Below are 15,144 nucleotides of genomic sequence, written 5' to 3' on the forward strand. Positions count from 1 at the left end.
TTGCCTTCCAACTGCTGACACAACATGACCAGTTACTACCAGTCATGCTAGCAGGGTGTGCTGTCCTCTCAAATAGTGATTTTTGTTACAGGGAGGAGAAAAATAACCAATCAAAACTACTTTGAAGGAGGGGTACAGCATTGCTATATATAAGAGCAAAATGAAGGCATTTACAAAGATAGCAACGGTGCGGGCTGGAGTGGTTAAGAGGGTTAACTGCTCTTCCAGAGGTCCTGAGTTCAATTCCCAGCAACCACATAGTGGTTCACAACCATCTGTAAAGGGATCTGATGCTTTCTTCTGGTGTGTTTGGAAATAGCTACAGTATACTCATATAAATAAATCTTAAAAAAAAAAAAACAAAAAACAAAACCGGGGCTGGTGAGATGGCTCAGTGGGTAAGAGCACCTGACTGCTCTTCTGAAGGTCTGGAGTTCAAATACCAGCAATCATATGGTGGCTCACAACCATCTGTAACAAGATCTGACGCCCTCTTCTGGAGTGTCTGAAGACAGCTACAGTGTACTTACAAATAATAAATAAATAAATCTAAAAAAAAAAACCCAAAAAATCACTATCCTAAACATTAAAAAAAAAAAAAAATAGTGGTGCAAAGATAACCTTGATCGCCACACTCCTAACTGGCTCACAGTGGGAGTTGGAACTTCATGCTGGAGAAGCTGGAGAAAGATGTAAGCAAAACTTACTGGCCTATCCTGTTGGGAGTTCAGAAGTCCAGATTCCCAAGAGAAACATAGATAGTAGAGACCTGCTTCATGCTATCCCAGAGGGGAACACAATATCAGGAACTGGGCTAGAAGCCATTTATGATGCTACATTGTGGCAAAGACTGGCAGCATTCTGCCGACATCTTGAGAACTGGAATGAGGCTGAATTCAAAAGAAGTGGCCTCACTTGCTCTGTGGAAGGAATCTTAAGACAAGAGTATCCAGGCTGTGGCTTGGCCACTGCTTGCTACTCAGAATATGGAGTAACAAGTGTAGCACAGGGATGAAAATGTAGCATTTTGTGGGGAAGAAGCAAACCTCCGGGATGCATCTGAGAGGGTTCCCAGAGCACTGGGCTCTGGGGGTTGGGGCAGGTTCTTGGAGCTCAGTTCTGTTCCCCTCTCTCCTTCCCTTCCAACTCTAACTAGGGTGGAAAGATCCACCCCGAATATGGTGGCTCCTTCCACAGCTAAGGTCAAGAGCTGAATAAAGAGAACCCAAGCTGAGCTGTAGCCCTCATCTCTCTCTGCTTCCCGACTGTGGATTCAATGTGACCAGCCACCTCCCTCCCCTGCTGCTGAGCCTCCCCTGCCATGATGGGCTGTACCCTCAAACTGTGAGCCCCAATAAACCCTTCCTTCCTACTTTGTTTCCTTTGTTTCATATTTTGTCAAAGTAAGGAGAGTAATAACTGATACATTACCAGAGTTAAAATGGAACCGCTTTTGCCAAACCTAATTGAAATAAATACGTAAGCAGAGCCCAGAGAGGAGATGCGCATGTACATGTGGGAACAATAGAGTGTGTGTGTGGGGGGAGGGCAAACAATAGAGTGGGGGGCACGTATGTATACATATAGGAAGAGTAAAGCAGGAACGAGCACGCATGTATATACATGTTGGAACAACAGAGTGTGTGGGGAGGCATGCATGTGTACATGTAGGAACAGCAGAACAAGGGACATTGCATATATACATGTAGAAACAGTAGAACAGGGGAGCATGCATGTGTACATACACGATCAGTAGAGCAGGGGAGCAAGCATGTATATATGTAGAAACAATAAATGGGGGAGCATGTGTATACTCATGTAGTAACTACCACACAGGTTCTGCCAGAATCCTACTCAGCCCTATCCAGCAGCTACTGCACCTTCTAGGAGATGTGTCTGTAAGGGGTCTGCCCCTAACTCAATACCACCATTGCTATCTTTGTAAATACCTTCCACACTCCCCTTCACTCTGCTCTTACAACCTTCCCTCTGCCTCAGCCTCCTTGAACACACTGACAGTTTGCAACAGGCTGTGCATTTCTGTGGTAAAGCCCTTCCACCTGCATTGAACATCACTGCGGCCCAGAGAATCCTCTTCCTCTGTTACTTGCCGGGGCAAATCTTTCAAACTGAGCACACTTATGGCTAGAGGAAGTTTTTCCTTATAATGTTGCTTCTGGCAGTAACTAGCTGAAGGACAACTACCTATCCATGCAGCTTCCAGTGTCTTCACAGAGGGAAGCACTGTACCAAACCCACATACAGGTGAGGGGCCTGACTCGCTTCCTGCTGGGCGCGCCACTGCTATATCCGGGTCCTTCCGTTTAATGGTGGGGAAATCAAGAGGTCTGTAAACACTTGACAGACAGCTCAGGGTGCTGCTGGGTGACGTGCTGTGTCTGTCCCAGGAGCTGCTTCAGATGGTGACTACACCCACCGGCAGAAAGGATGTTATCAGAACGATCCCAACAATTTACATAAATATGACTCATTTGATTCATCTGAGACCGAGGCCTAGCTAAGGTCACGTAGCCTATGCTCCAACCTAGCTAAGTGTTCAAGGAAGCATCTTCTTGCAGCAGATGCCATTACAGGAACCTATATCTCTCACCATGCAGAGAACTGAGGGCACACTGCCCAATTTGAGCCGATACGTAACCCAACCACTACAGTCAAGGTTCAGAGAATATCAAGAAAGGGGACGAATAAAGATTGTAAGAGCCAGAGGACCAGGACATCTGCTGTGACATAGTACCTTCTAGACATGACAGGGAAGGTGTGCCCATGAAGTCTCAACGGTACGGTTACCTAAACAAAGACTTACGAGGTGACACCACCAGCTGGCATGCCAATGTGTCTGGGGGAAATTTCACACGATGAAGAGCTGAAGGTGACCAATGGCCACTGAGAGGAGGGAGAATCAACTTTTCTCTAGGGATCAGCTCCATGTTAGGTCATCCAGTCCCAAGTGGTCAGCCCTAAACGCATATACACGTGAACCACAATGGATGCTCAGTGGGTTTCCTGTGGTGTGTGTGTGTGTGTGTGTACACATGTGTCACAATAGTTAAAGAAAAAGGGGTCATGAGTCTGAGAGGATGTTGTGGAGACATGGGAGAGTCGGAGGATGGGGAGAGACGGGTGGGAAGATTATAAATACAATATATGGGGCTGGAGAGATGGCTCAGCGGTTAAGAGCACTGACTGCTCTTGCAGAGGTCTTGAGTTCAATTCCCAGCAACCACATGGTAGCTCACAGTCATCTGTAATGGGATCCAGTGCCCTCTTCTGGTGTGTCTGAAGACAGCAACAGTGTACTCACATACATAACATTTAAAAAAAATGCAATACAATACACATGTATGAAATTCTAAAAAAATACATTAAAAAAAGCATTTGAGAGAGCGAGCGAGAGAAGCAACTCCTCTTCTTATAGACTTGTGGTTCCCTCTCTAATGTGGGCTTTCTGACAGAAGCCTGTGGGGCAGGAGAGAGGAATGGGCTGACCTGTGTGCACTCACCTGTCAGGAAACAGGGATGGGTTACCCAGTCTTCAGCATACACCGCAAACTGGCTCAAGTATCGGCTCTGCAAGTAGCCATTTAAGGTGCAGAACAGGAAGGCCAAGACAAAGGTGAACAGCAGGGTGGGCTTCCCTCCCCTGATCAGAACTGGAAAAACCAGCGTCCTTGGGAAACAAAAGAAGAAACAAACTTGAGATTTGGAGAGCCTGCTTCTGTGTCGCTTCGCTGGTTTACATGGCTTGAGCTTGTCCTGTACAGATGGCACCCTTGGCTCACACGCCTGTTGATTTACTCTATGCTAAAACCAGGGTTTTTAGATGAAGGACTAATTATGCTTCGGTCATGTCCACCAGCCATAGTATTCAGGATTCCAGTCAAACAGAACATAAAACAGATACACCAACTCAGAGAAAACTAGACAGATCCCCGTGTCCTAAAACAACCGCCAAAGCAGCCTGACACATAACCCTGAACCCGGCCTCTGTCAGCACGCACACACCCCCACACAGACACACATACACATCATTTAAAGTCACGGAAATAAATTAGAAATATAAAGGTTTTAAAAGAAAATATGCCTGGTAAAATGCACTTTACTGGTGGCCAGAAGGGTATCTTGGTTGGGAAAGTACTTGTCTTATGAACATAAGAATTTGAGTTTAATCCCCAGAATTTGTTTTATTTTGTTTTTTGAGACACGGTTTCTCTGTGTAGCCCTGGCTGTCTTGGAACTTACTCTGTAGACCAGTCTGGCCTTGAACTCAGAAATCCACTTGCCTCTGCCTCCCAAATGCTGGGATTAAAGGTGTGCGCCACCACGCCTGGCTAATTCCCAGGATTAAAGGTTCAAAACGAAGAAAGAAAATTAAGATGATTGAAACACAGAGAAGATTAATAAACAACCTGATCACTCTGGGCTAAGGCCACAGAGTTTCTCAGGGGTAAATGGTACTCTGGAGATGGGCAATGCTCTGTGGATGGCAACTTCTCCAGGATATCGGAATCACAGACAGCAAGTTTTCTCCAATCTGGTTTTACGTTCAGTGCTAATTTCTGAACCAGTCACAAGTACTGGCTGAGACTTTTTGAGTGTGGAGTGCTACTCTGTCTGTGTGTTCCTCTTGCTTGCTGCACCTGACGTTCCAAATCTGTCAGATTGGGAAGGGATCCAGTGTGCCGTGGCTTCCACCACCACCTTTGGCTCTGAGCACGAGGGATGGGCTGCCCTTGCTGCAATGTTCTGTCCCAATAGTCTGATGGCTTAGAAAGGGGTCCGCACACTGTTCTGAGCTCAGAGCAGGCACAGACACTGAGCAAGAACACTCAAGACTACTGGTGAGCTCTGCGGGGCTTCTGGGAACAGCTTCTCTGCAGACTTGATAACTATCTCCATGATTCATCAGCAACTTCAGAGGCAATGTTCTGCATCAATGTGCAAACATACCACAGTTTAATGTCAAGGTTATTGGGATCTAAAGTCATGTTAACTGCTTTCCACGGTGCCCAAAATTCAACACAAAATCTACATTATCATGTAAACTTGCAATGGACATAATTTCCACACTCAGGCTATGCCTCTGCCAGTTTTTCCATAAGCTGGAATCTACATTTTTTTTTAATCTCTTTGGGTACTCAGGAGTTGCCATCCAATATTCAATGGGAAGGAATTTATCTGCAAGGTCGTATTATGGAATGTACATACCAAAGAATGGACCAAACTGATTTACATGAAGTTTTCAAGTATACCAGTGGAGCTGCACACTATAGACTACTATCGGTAGCTGCATGGTTTGATTGCCTCCAGAGCCACAGACGGCCTAATAAAGCCCCAACTGCCAAGCATGGGCAACCTCCCTTCACTTGTTGGTCAAGGGAGTCCAAGAAACTCTCCAGAGAGTGCAGGCTCTTGCCACTCATTACTCTTGCTACCTCCCAGCCACGACTGCCTCTCTCCTCCTCCTCCTCCTGTCTTCAGCACCACAGCAGGTTCCTATTCCCATCGTGATGGTGCAGTCACACAGGAGCCAGGCTGGACCTGTCAGTACCACTTCTGGGCCCTGCTCATGGGACCCTGTTCTCTTCTGCTCTCTCGTTCAGTCTTGTGTCACCCACAACAACCTATACCAACAAGGGAGAGTTTGCCAGACTGGCTGCAATGGCCTCTTAGCAGCACTAAATGCTGTTTCCACCCTGGTATACTTCCAGGACTTGCCGATACAGCTCGAATGACCGTTTAATAAATAAACAAGATGCCTGGGGTGCGGTGGGGTGCTGGTGAATGGAAACTGCTTATCTTTTCTACTGGGAAAACTTGAATATGCTATGTGTCTAGTGACATGAATCTCTCCCTCCCCACAGCCTCTGATACACATACAAGGATCTCCCAGAGGTTTTAAAAACCACACCTGGCAATACAAGGGCTTTGGAGCAGTTTTCCACTCAGTCACAAAGAAACTGAGTCATGGCTTTTGCAGGAGATCCTTATGTTAAGCAAAACAAGCAAGAATCAGTGAGACAAATACTGCATATTCTTTCTCATGGATGGATCACATATATACTTTTATATATAAGATATTATATATTATACACAGACATATACATATATGTGTGTGTATAATCTATAATTATATACACATTAAATAATTATATATATGTGTGTGTATATATATGTATATACACACAAAAATATCACACACACACATTGTACTGGTACAGGTCTCAAAACTAGAGTGGGGACTTTGAGGAGGGGGAAAGATATTGATGGGACACATGAAATAAAAAGACAGCAGAACAGATGGGACGTGGAAGCAGAAGGAGAGACTGAGAAGAGGAAAGGGGCAGGAAGGGGGAGGGGGAGGGGAGAATGCTAACTTAATTTAAATTAGTTAAAGTTAATTAATGAATTAAAGTTAATGAAATTCTAACTGAACTAGAATAAAAACAAATAAACGAACGTAGCCATTGATATCAGGACTCTAGTGCCACCAGTCCCCAAACTTAGCAGCCCAAGGTGGCCACTGGGCTGAGCCTCTCAGGCTCTCCTCCCTACCGAAGGGTCTGCTTAGCCCCTGCCACTCTGGAAGTGGCCTTTGCATTTGCAGGGCTGCCTCTGCTCTCTCACTTGCCTATGATCAATCCTGGCATTTCAAATCCAAAGGCTTGGACCCAGAATGCTAAGGGACTTTTTAGGAAGCGCTGCCTTTGTTTCTATCCTTATGCTCAGAAGCTCACCACTGGCGTGAAGCCTGGAAGAAGACACGCACAGATAGGCCCACATGCGTGAAAGGCAAAATGGAACCTCGCAAGGATCAAACGCTTGGATGTGCCAGTACTGTGTGAGCTTCAGGCCGTAGACTGTTTATCACGAATGCCAGTCCTACATGGTAAGGCATCAGGAAGAAACAGCTCCATGTCACTGGTGGGAAATCCTGTACAGTGTAGGCATTTATCCCAGGAAAGGATGGTGTTTCGATAGCCCTGTGATAGCAGGCAGGCTCAGAATGCACTGCTTGTCAAACTCTACTAAAGAAAAACAAACAGACAAAACAAAACAAAACAAAGCCAAGTATGACAGCACATGCCTTTAATCTCAGCACTCTGCAGGCAGAGGCAGGAGGATTTCTATGAGTTCCAGGCCAGCCTGTTGAGTCTGTTGTTCATATCAAGTTCCAAGCAGTCCGGGACCGTACAGTGGGACCTTGTTACTGCCAAACACAAATAGCAGTGAAAGTACAGGTAACTAAATGTGGAAGGTAATGAGGGAGAACAGGCCTGTTGCACGTGTGCCTGTGAACAAATACTTGGCAAAAGTCTCTGCTGGAAGCGTGGCTTGCACAATAGCCACCTTACAAAACAAACAAACAAACAAACAAACAAACAAATGAACAGACAATCGCTTCTAAAAGACGTTTTTCACAACTTGGCTGTGGTGGTTTGAATGACAAAATGTCTCCCGTAGCCCAGCGTGTGAAGGTTTGGCTTCCTGTTTGGGGAGACTTAGGAGATATGGCCTTGCTGGAGGAAGCGTCTCACTGGTAACAGTTTTGAGAGAGTGAGTGTCTCACTGGAGGCCATTCCGTTTTCTGCTTTCCATCTGAGGTGTGAGCTCTCAGCTGTCTGCCATCGTGCCTGGGATGGACTCTTAACTGTTAGTCACTTCCTTCCATGAGCTTCCTTGCTAGCCCGCACACTTTCTCAAATCGACAGAAAAGCGATAAATAGGTAAGTGCTTTGTTTTGGGCAGATACCACCTTTATTACTGATCCTCTGAGTCAGGGATTGCTGTACAAAACACTTTCTGGGACTCCCTCCTCAATTGCCTTTGCAAAGCCCCACCCAACTGACCACAACTCTCTTGAATGTGCAGGATCTGTGACTATGCCACTATTTTCTTGCTGTCCTCTGCAACCCCCAAAAGTGTGTGTCTCCCCATTTGGGCACCCTCTGCTTGTTATATTTCCAAAGGGAGAAATAAGTATATTAGTTTGTCAGGCTTCACTACCCATAGCTTAGGGTGGTGGAATAGTTGTGCCATTTTCTTCAACCACCTTCCTGTCTGAGTCAAATCCCTGTCCTCAAACAATAATAAAAACTCCCTCTGTCTGGTACAAACCTGTCTGCCACAAGGGTCATGGGAACCCAAAGCTCTGCAAACAACACTTTAAGATGCCTCCCACCTGCACTGACTAGTCCATTGGAAACTGAGAAATTCTGTTACTGAATTCCAAAGGATTATGTGTGGATTTCCCCAACAGGCCTACCGAAAATGTAAACCAGTAAGTGTTCATCCCTAAACTCAGTAAGCATTGAAAGAAGGTAAAACAGTAATTTAAAGAAAGAGAGAACAAGCAGGCAGGCAGGCAGGCAGGCAAGCAAAGCCAGGCGGGCTTGCACCCCCCAGCAGACAGGAGGATCCAAAGTGTAAGGCCAGCCTGGGCTTCACAATGAGATCCTGTGTGAAAGGACCAAACAAAGCATGCTGCTATGGGACCTGCTTTAGCCCAAATGATTTGTTTTGGTTGATTACTTATTAAGGAAAATAAAAAGCCCAAAGCTGAACCTTGTCCCATTTTGTCAGAAATATAGGTTGGACTCAGTCCTTTAAATGAACGGATATGTTGACATCAGTGTTTTTCTGATGCACGATTAATAAATATTCTAAAACAAGAATTTTTGTGTTACACGGGGGGCACACCTGTTGCAACTTGTGTTTTAAGGCAAAAATCCCTTACGCAACTCAACTAAGGCTGACTTACAAACTATGGCTCAAGCAAACCGACACGGTTAACCGTAATGAAGGGGCTGGAGAGGTGGTTCAGAGGTCCATCCACATGGAAGCTTGCAATCCTCCATCATTTATTTCGGGGTACATCTTCTGAACTACATCCATGTGGTGCGGACAAGACATACGTGCAGGTAGAACATTCGGACACATGACATTTTTTAATAGTATGTAACTCAAATCTCTTTTATTCCATGTTTTAAGCAAGTCTGATGAGCGAAGCGTTCTGAAGTTGGTTGGCAAACTGAGAGATGTGCTCGGGATTCTCGGCATGCTTGCTTTCCCTTGCCTGGCTGGCCAAGAAGAACTCTCAGCATCTGTGAGGGGTTGAAGATCTCAAGCGTGAGCCTCTAAAAGCAAATGTGCAGCTGAGAGTCCAGGGCAGTGTCTACTGCCAAGGGCTTTAGCTTTTCAAATATATTTTTAAAAGAAAACATTTCGGAAGCATTTATTTATAAAAGCTTAAAAACAAACAACTGTTAGAACCCCAGACCAAGCTTGGCGGCTTTAGCCGGGGGTTGGGGGTTGGGGTTAGTGAACGCCTTTTGTCCTAGCACTCAGTGGGCAGAGGCAGGTGGATCTCTGAGTTCAAGGTCAGCCTGGTCTACAGAGTGAGTTCCAGGACAGCCAGGGCTACACAGAGAGGAATCCTGTCTAGAGAAGAAAAAAGACTGCCAGACCTGAATAACCGCTGCCTACCCTGTGTCCAACCTCATAGTTGATTCTGGGCTCCTCACTTGCTACACAGAGAGACAGATTTGTCACCTAAGGCCTCCTAGTGTGTCTGAATTCCAGAGAAAGGAGGTGCCACTCTGGTTTCTCCAGGGCTGGGTCACCAGGGAGCTAAGATGCATGTGTCTCCACCGGTAAGTCGGGGACACTTCAGCAGACGTGTTCCCAGTCACATTCTCAGAGCCCTGCTTTTCTTCCTCTTGACAATCTCTCAGCCTTCTGCCACTGGGAAGGCTGAGAGATTGTCAAGTTAGGGACAACCTGGCTGCAGGCCTGTGTCCTCAGGCCTTCTCTCTGAGGCAGGTAAGAAGGGATTCCCCCTCTGCCCTGTGTGCCTTAACTCCCTCAGGGCTTACAACATTGTGCTCTCCGCTTGTCTGTCAAAAGGCCAGTCCTTCTCAGTGACTTCCTTGCTCCCGGTAGGAGACCTTTCACTAATAAACTCAACTTTACAAATAATGTTTTGTTTCAAAAGGACCACCCGGCACAGCACTGTATGTTCTTTGTTTTCTTAAGACAGGGTCCCACTATGCAGCCCAGGTTGACTTTGAACTTGAGATGGTGACTGTTTAATAGCTCATTTTTCACAGGTGATCGAGGTATGGCACTTAATGAAGTTAGGTAATTGTAGATGGGACTGTAGTGGCTTGAATAGTGAATGAGTCTATGGGCCCCACAGTGAGTGGCACTCTTAACCTTGTTGGAGAAAGTGTGTCACTGTAGGGGCAGGTTTTGAGGTCTCTTATACTTGAGCTATGTCCGGTGACACAGTCTCTTTCTACTGCCTTTGGGTCGACTCTCACCTCCTTCTCCAGCATCATGTCTGCCTGCATCCTGCCATGACCACAATGAACTAGAACCCTGAAAATGTAAGCCAGCCTCAACTAAATGGTTTCCTTTATCAGAGTTGCCCTGTTCCAGGTATGTCTTCACAGCAATGGAAACCCTAACTAAGATAGATTAATGAAGATTAATGAACTGTGCAGCCAGGCATGGTGGCACAGGCCTTTAATCCCAGCACTCAGGAGGACATAGAGGCAGGTGGATCTCTTGAGTTCAAGGCCTGGACTACAGAGTAAGTTCCAGGACTGCAGGGCTACCCAGAGAAATCCCGTCTCAGAAAACCAAAATTAAATAAGTAAATGTATACATAGATAAATAAAGTGAATTTTCCTTGTAAGTTGAAAAAATGTTTTTTTCAGGGTCTCTGGGTTCAAGTTCAGAGTGCTGAGATTAAAGGAATAAGTATATCATCACACCCATATAGGTTAGAAAATGTAAAGTTATACTAAATTATATAATACTCCAATAGAGTCTGAGTGAGATGGACTTATTTCTCTCCATTTTCACACTTACTTTCATCCTCTTTCTCCTCTCCTGGGGATCAAATTCAATTCTTTATGCATGGAGGGCACCCAGAATTTAGTAATTTCCAAGTTAAGTGAAATTTCTGAAATACCAATAGCTAAATGTAAATTTAGGTCCTCCGGGCTTATTAAATTCCATGCAAAGAACTATTTATTGTGTAGCAATATGCAGGGCCTCCCTAAAACACTTCACAGTGATCGAACATGCATCTGCAGCAAACACTGGTCTCTGAAAGAATTCAACCTTGGCCACTTTTGTCTTCACCCACTCTGTGTCACTAAGTGTCACATATACAGAGCACAAGAAAAAAAATCAAACTGAAGGGTTTGGGGCTGGGTAGGAAAATGAGAAGAACACAAGATGTGTTCTTTTAGTGCGAAGTGGACTGCTTTTTGTCTATCTCGGAGGGTTTAACAAATAAGATTATTCACAAGCTACGAAGATAAAGAGGGAAATATAAGCAAGGTGGAAAGGGACCGTCAAATAGAAGAGGTAGCCCTGAAGAGGATGATAGTTATAAGGCTGAGTTTTGGGTAAGAAAACTTAAACAGAACAATGGGTTATTTTGGTATGAGAAAGAATTCTGTGAGATAGAATGATTCCCTGTCCCCACTCCCCCAGTTGAATAGCTGGGTTGCTCCAGACTGGGAAGAAAGAAATAAAGTAGAACTAATGATGAATCAGGCTACCAGGGGGCTGAGCAGGTAGCAGGTTTGTGAAGCACGCTAGGAAAACACCCGTGCTGCACATGTTTGGGATACATGTATTCTCACTGCTAGACGTTAGTGCTGGCACTAATGTCACATGTTACGCTTGTATGAAGCTCTGGGGAAACTGAGACCCCAGTCCGTGAATTGAGAGGTCAAGTTTAATGGTTACAACTGGTCTCAGCTCAACCCCACTGGTCCTCTGACTTATCTGATTGCTTATCTCTAAGGCACGGATCCCGGTACAGATCTGAATTTGCCTCTGTGCCTCATTCTGAACTCTGTAACTACTGTATGATAAGCGTCTGCAAACGCATGGATTTGAATAAGACAGTGATGTTTAGTGCCTATGAAACAGTGAAAAGAGCCTCGCAGTGGGCTCATGAAAACTGCTCCTTCTCCTTCTAAGTTTCCCATTTATGTGCCTGAGATAAGGGCGCTTGTGAACACTGATCTCCAGTTACCATCCCTCGTTCATAGGACCAGATCAGGCAGACTTCAGAGGAAGTACTCCATCAAAGACGGAAAAGGTGACAGCTGTTCAAATAAGAATCACTTTCGTCAAGTACTAATGACAGATAAAGCCAATGAGCAGTCAGAGAGGCTTGCACGTATGTGTTCCTGACAAGACTTATCTCTCCCCAGACTCTGCCAGCATCAGAACCTTGAGCGATGGTCACCACAACCTCACACCAAAAATAACTTCTGCAAGGATGTCTGTTTAACCTTAAGACTGTCGACCCTATCCCCACTCCTCGTAACTCTTTAGGCCAAGTTATTAGCTTCAAAATACTGTATGTAATCCATAGGCTGCTTTTGATAATCTTTTTGGCTGTACAATCGAATACGGCACATACGTTCTCATTCCAATAGTCTGTGAGTCCCCTCCCTTCTCTCAGTGCTAGGGACAGAGTGCCTCCCTTCTCAGAGCCTTCACTGCACATCTTAAGGGATTGGTCTGCCACTGTGCTACGTTCTCAGTCCAAAGGGAATCTCCAGAATTTGTAATTTAGACTTACATACCTCTAGCACTTTGCCTTGCAGGACCTGCTTTTATCCATTGCAGACACACACAGACACAAATTCTGGTGTTCTTAAGGAGATACTTCTGTGAACAGGAGTTCAGTGGATATTCAGACAGCAGTAAGGTCCCAGCCTTTCTTAAGAATAAACCAAGCAATTTGATAACAGCTTTATTTCATAGGCCATATCTTTTTTGTACTTGTGTGTGTCTGTGTGTGAGAGAGAGGAAGGAAAAGAGGGGCAGAGGGAGGGAGGGAGGGATGGAGGAAGGGAGGGACGGAGAGAGATGCGCGTATGCCACAGAAGAGATGCATATATGTGGGTCAGAAGACACCTTCGGCTGTCGGTATTTACCTTCTACCTGTTGTTCGCTGCTGTGTATACCACCATCTTACCTAGCTCCTGGGCCCTAGGGGTTCTCTCATCTCTGCATTCATTTCCCTACAGGGTCACTGGTATTGCAGAATCTTGTGTGGGATGCAAACTCAAGTCCTTGGGCTTGAACGGCTATGCACCTGCTGAGCCATCTCCTCAGCTTCTGGAATACTCTATCAACAATTTGGGTTACACAGAACTCAGTCTTCCTTGTATGTTGATTGTGCCCTCATATAAAGGGCCTGCATTAATACTGACAAGAAATCAGTCAAAAATCAACTCCCCAGCCCTGCATGGTGGCGGTGCACATCTTTAATCCCAGCACTCATGAGGCAAAGGCAGGTGGAACTCTGAAAGTTCAAGACCAGTCTGGTCTATAAAGTAAGTTCCAGGACAGCCAAGCTGTTACACAGAGAAACTCGGTCTTGAAAAAACAAACAAAACAAAACAAAACAGCAAAAGATCAATCAACTCATGTACCATAGTGGCCACAGTGGACTTTGGGCAATAGATCTAGAAACTCATTCTTTCTCCTCACTGGATTTAAGAAAGCAGAGGCTATTAACACAACAATGCATTCTCCCAGCCTCTCTGGGAAATGAATACTTTAGGATCAGAGAGGATAAGAGACTTTCCCATGTCCCAAATGTCACAGAACTCAACTTCCTTAGATATAGAGACATCCTTTTTTTTTTTTAATTGTGCACTTTTCAGAATCTAGATGAAAACATTTAAACGTTATTAATAAATGTTGGGTCAGTTAAAGATAAGACCTAGAGACAGTCCAGTCCAGTTTATTAGAAAACCCAAAGACTTGAGGCGGTCACTAAAACATTTTTCACATAACACCTCCTGGGAAAGATTCATACCATCTCACACAGAGAAAGCAAAACATCTCTGAAATTGCTCCAGTCCACATTCGGGGTCCACAGTGGTTCCAGAGTAGGTTGTTAGCAAGCTGAAGCTAGGTCACCTGGCTATGGGACAGGCTACCAGGGATAGATTCCCCAAGGGGGAAACAGTAGAAATGCAGCTTGGATGGCATCGCAGATACTCCTTAGGGCGGAGTCTGCAGATGGGCAGGGAAGAAATCCGGACCACTGTGCCACTATCCCTGACCAGACACGAACTTCCACCGCTTCTGTGCGGTCCTTTCTACCTCCCTTTCTAGACAATCCTTTGTATTTCGGAATTAAGTCTCTGAGCCGCGGGTCCTCGGGAGCAAGCGCAGGAGGGAAGACCATTACCTTTGCACGTAGTGGATCAGAAACATAGCTAGCAGGACGCGGTTAGGCAGGTTGCCCAGTCGGGCGGCTGCAGGACGGATGCACTCGTACAGCGGCCAGGCCATTGAAGGCAGCTCCTGTAGGAACCAGGCAGGTCGCGCGGGCACTCGGCGGCCGGACCACTGCGAGGAGTAGCGGCCGTAGGAAGAGCCCACCATCTGGAGCCCCACGAAGGCCACGAAAGCCAGGAAACCCTCCAGGTAGACTAGCGCATCCAGTAGGCGCAACTCATCCAACTCCATAGCTGAGGTCGAGCAGCGTGCTCCATGCTCGGATGTCCAAGTGGAGCCACATATAAGCTCAGGAGGAGGGCGCAGAGCAGCCCACAAGGGCCAGCGCTCCAGCAGGGTGTACCTGCCCAGGGGAGGGGCGAGCCACCTGCTCGGGCGGAGACAGGAGCACAGGCTAGCACCACCAGAAGATACCCTCCCGCCCGTAATCCAAACGAGAGAACGATTGGGTAAAACCCCGCCCACACAGGGAGCCACGCCTCTTCGGGGGGAGGGCGCCTTAGTCTCGAGCCCCGCTCCTCAGAGCCCCGCCCGATCTTGGAGCGCTACACACATTGGCTGAGAGCTCCTTTGGCTCGCGAAAAGTTCTGCCGGAGCTCCGCCCCCTCAGCGCCACAGCGGAGCACCAGAGCCTCGCATCACCCACAAAGTCCCGCCTACACAGCAAAGACCCCGCCTCTTCGCTCGAAACAGACTCTCGCTCCGCCCCGCCTAACTTGCAACCACGCCCCTCCACAGTCTAACCCGGACAGCGACAGATCGGACAACACTCCATGACTCTCTGCGCACGCGCTACGATCAGGTCGTCCATGCAGGTGCCTGAGTCTCTGTGTAAGA

At 46.4% G+C, this 15,144-nt stretch overlaps 1 protein-coding gene across 3 annotated transcripts in view; it reads right to left on the reverse strand.

The window, feature by feature from the left end:
* The window catches only part of Srd5a1 (steroid 5 alpha-reductase 1), a 38,037-nt gene extending 23,261 nt beyond the window's left edge, over positions 1–14,776 (reverse strand). The window contains exons 1-2 of one of the 3 annotated variants that reach the window (NM_175283.3): positions 14,258–14,754; positions 3,522–3,688 (exon numbers count right to left, since the gene is read on the reverse strand). In NM_175283.3, coding sequence (NP_780492.2) covers positions 3,522–3,688; positions 14,258–14,538 — 448 coding nt within the window. In that variant the 5' untranslated portion in view covers positions 14,539–14,754. Of the gene's footprint in view, positions 1–3,521; positions 3,689–14,257 lie in introns of all 3 variants that reach the window. The other 2 variants (XM_006517474.4, XM_006517473.4) reach the window with 2 other exon arrangements.
* Positions 14,777–15,144: the final 368 nt, after the last annotated feature.

The sequence above is a fragment of the Mus musculus genome, chromosome 13 (genome assembly GCF_000001635.26).
Source record: "Mus musculus strain C57BL/6J chromosome 13, GRCm38.p6 C57BL/6J".
Lineage (NCBI taxonomy): Eukaryota > Metazoa > Chordata > Mammalia > Rodentia > Muridae > Mus > Mus musculus.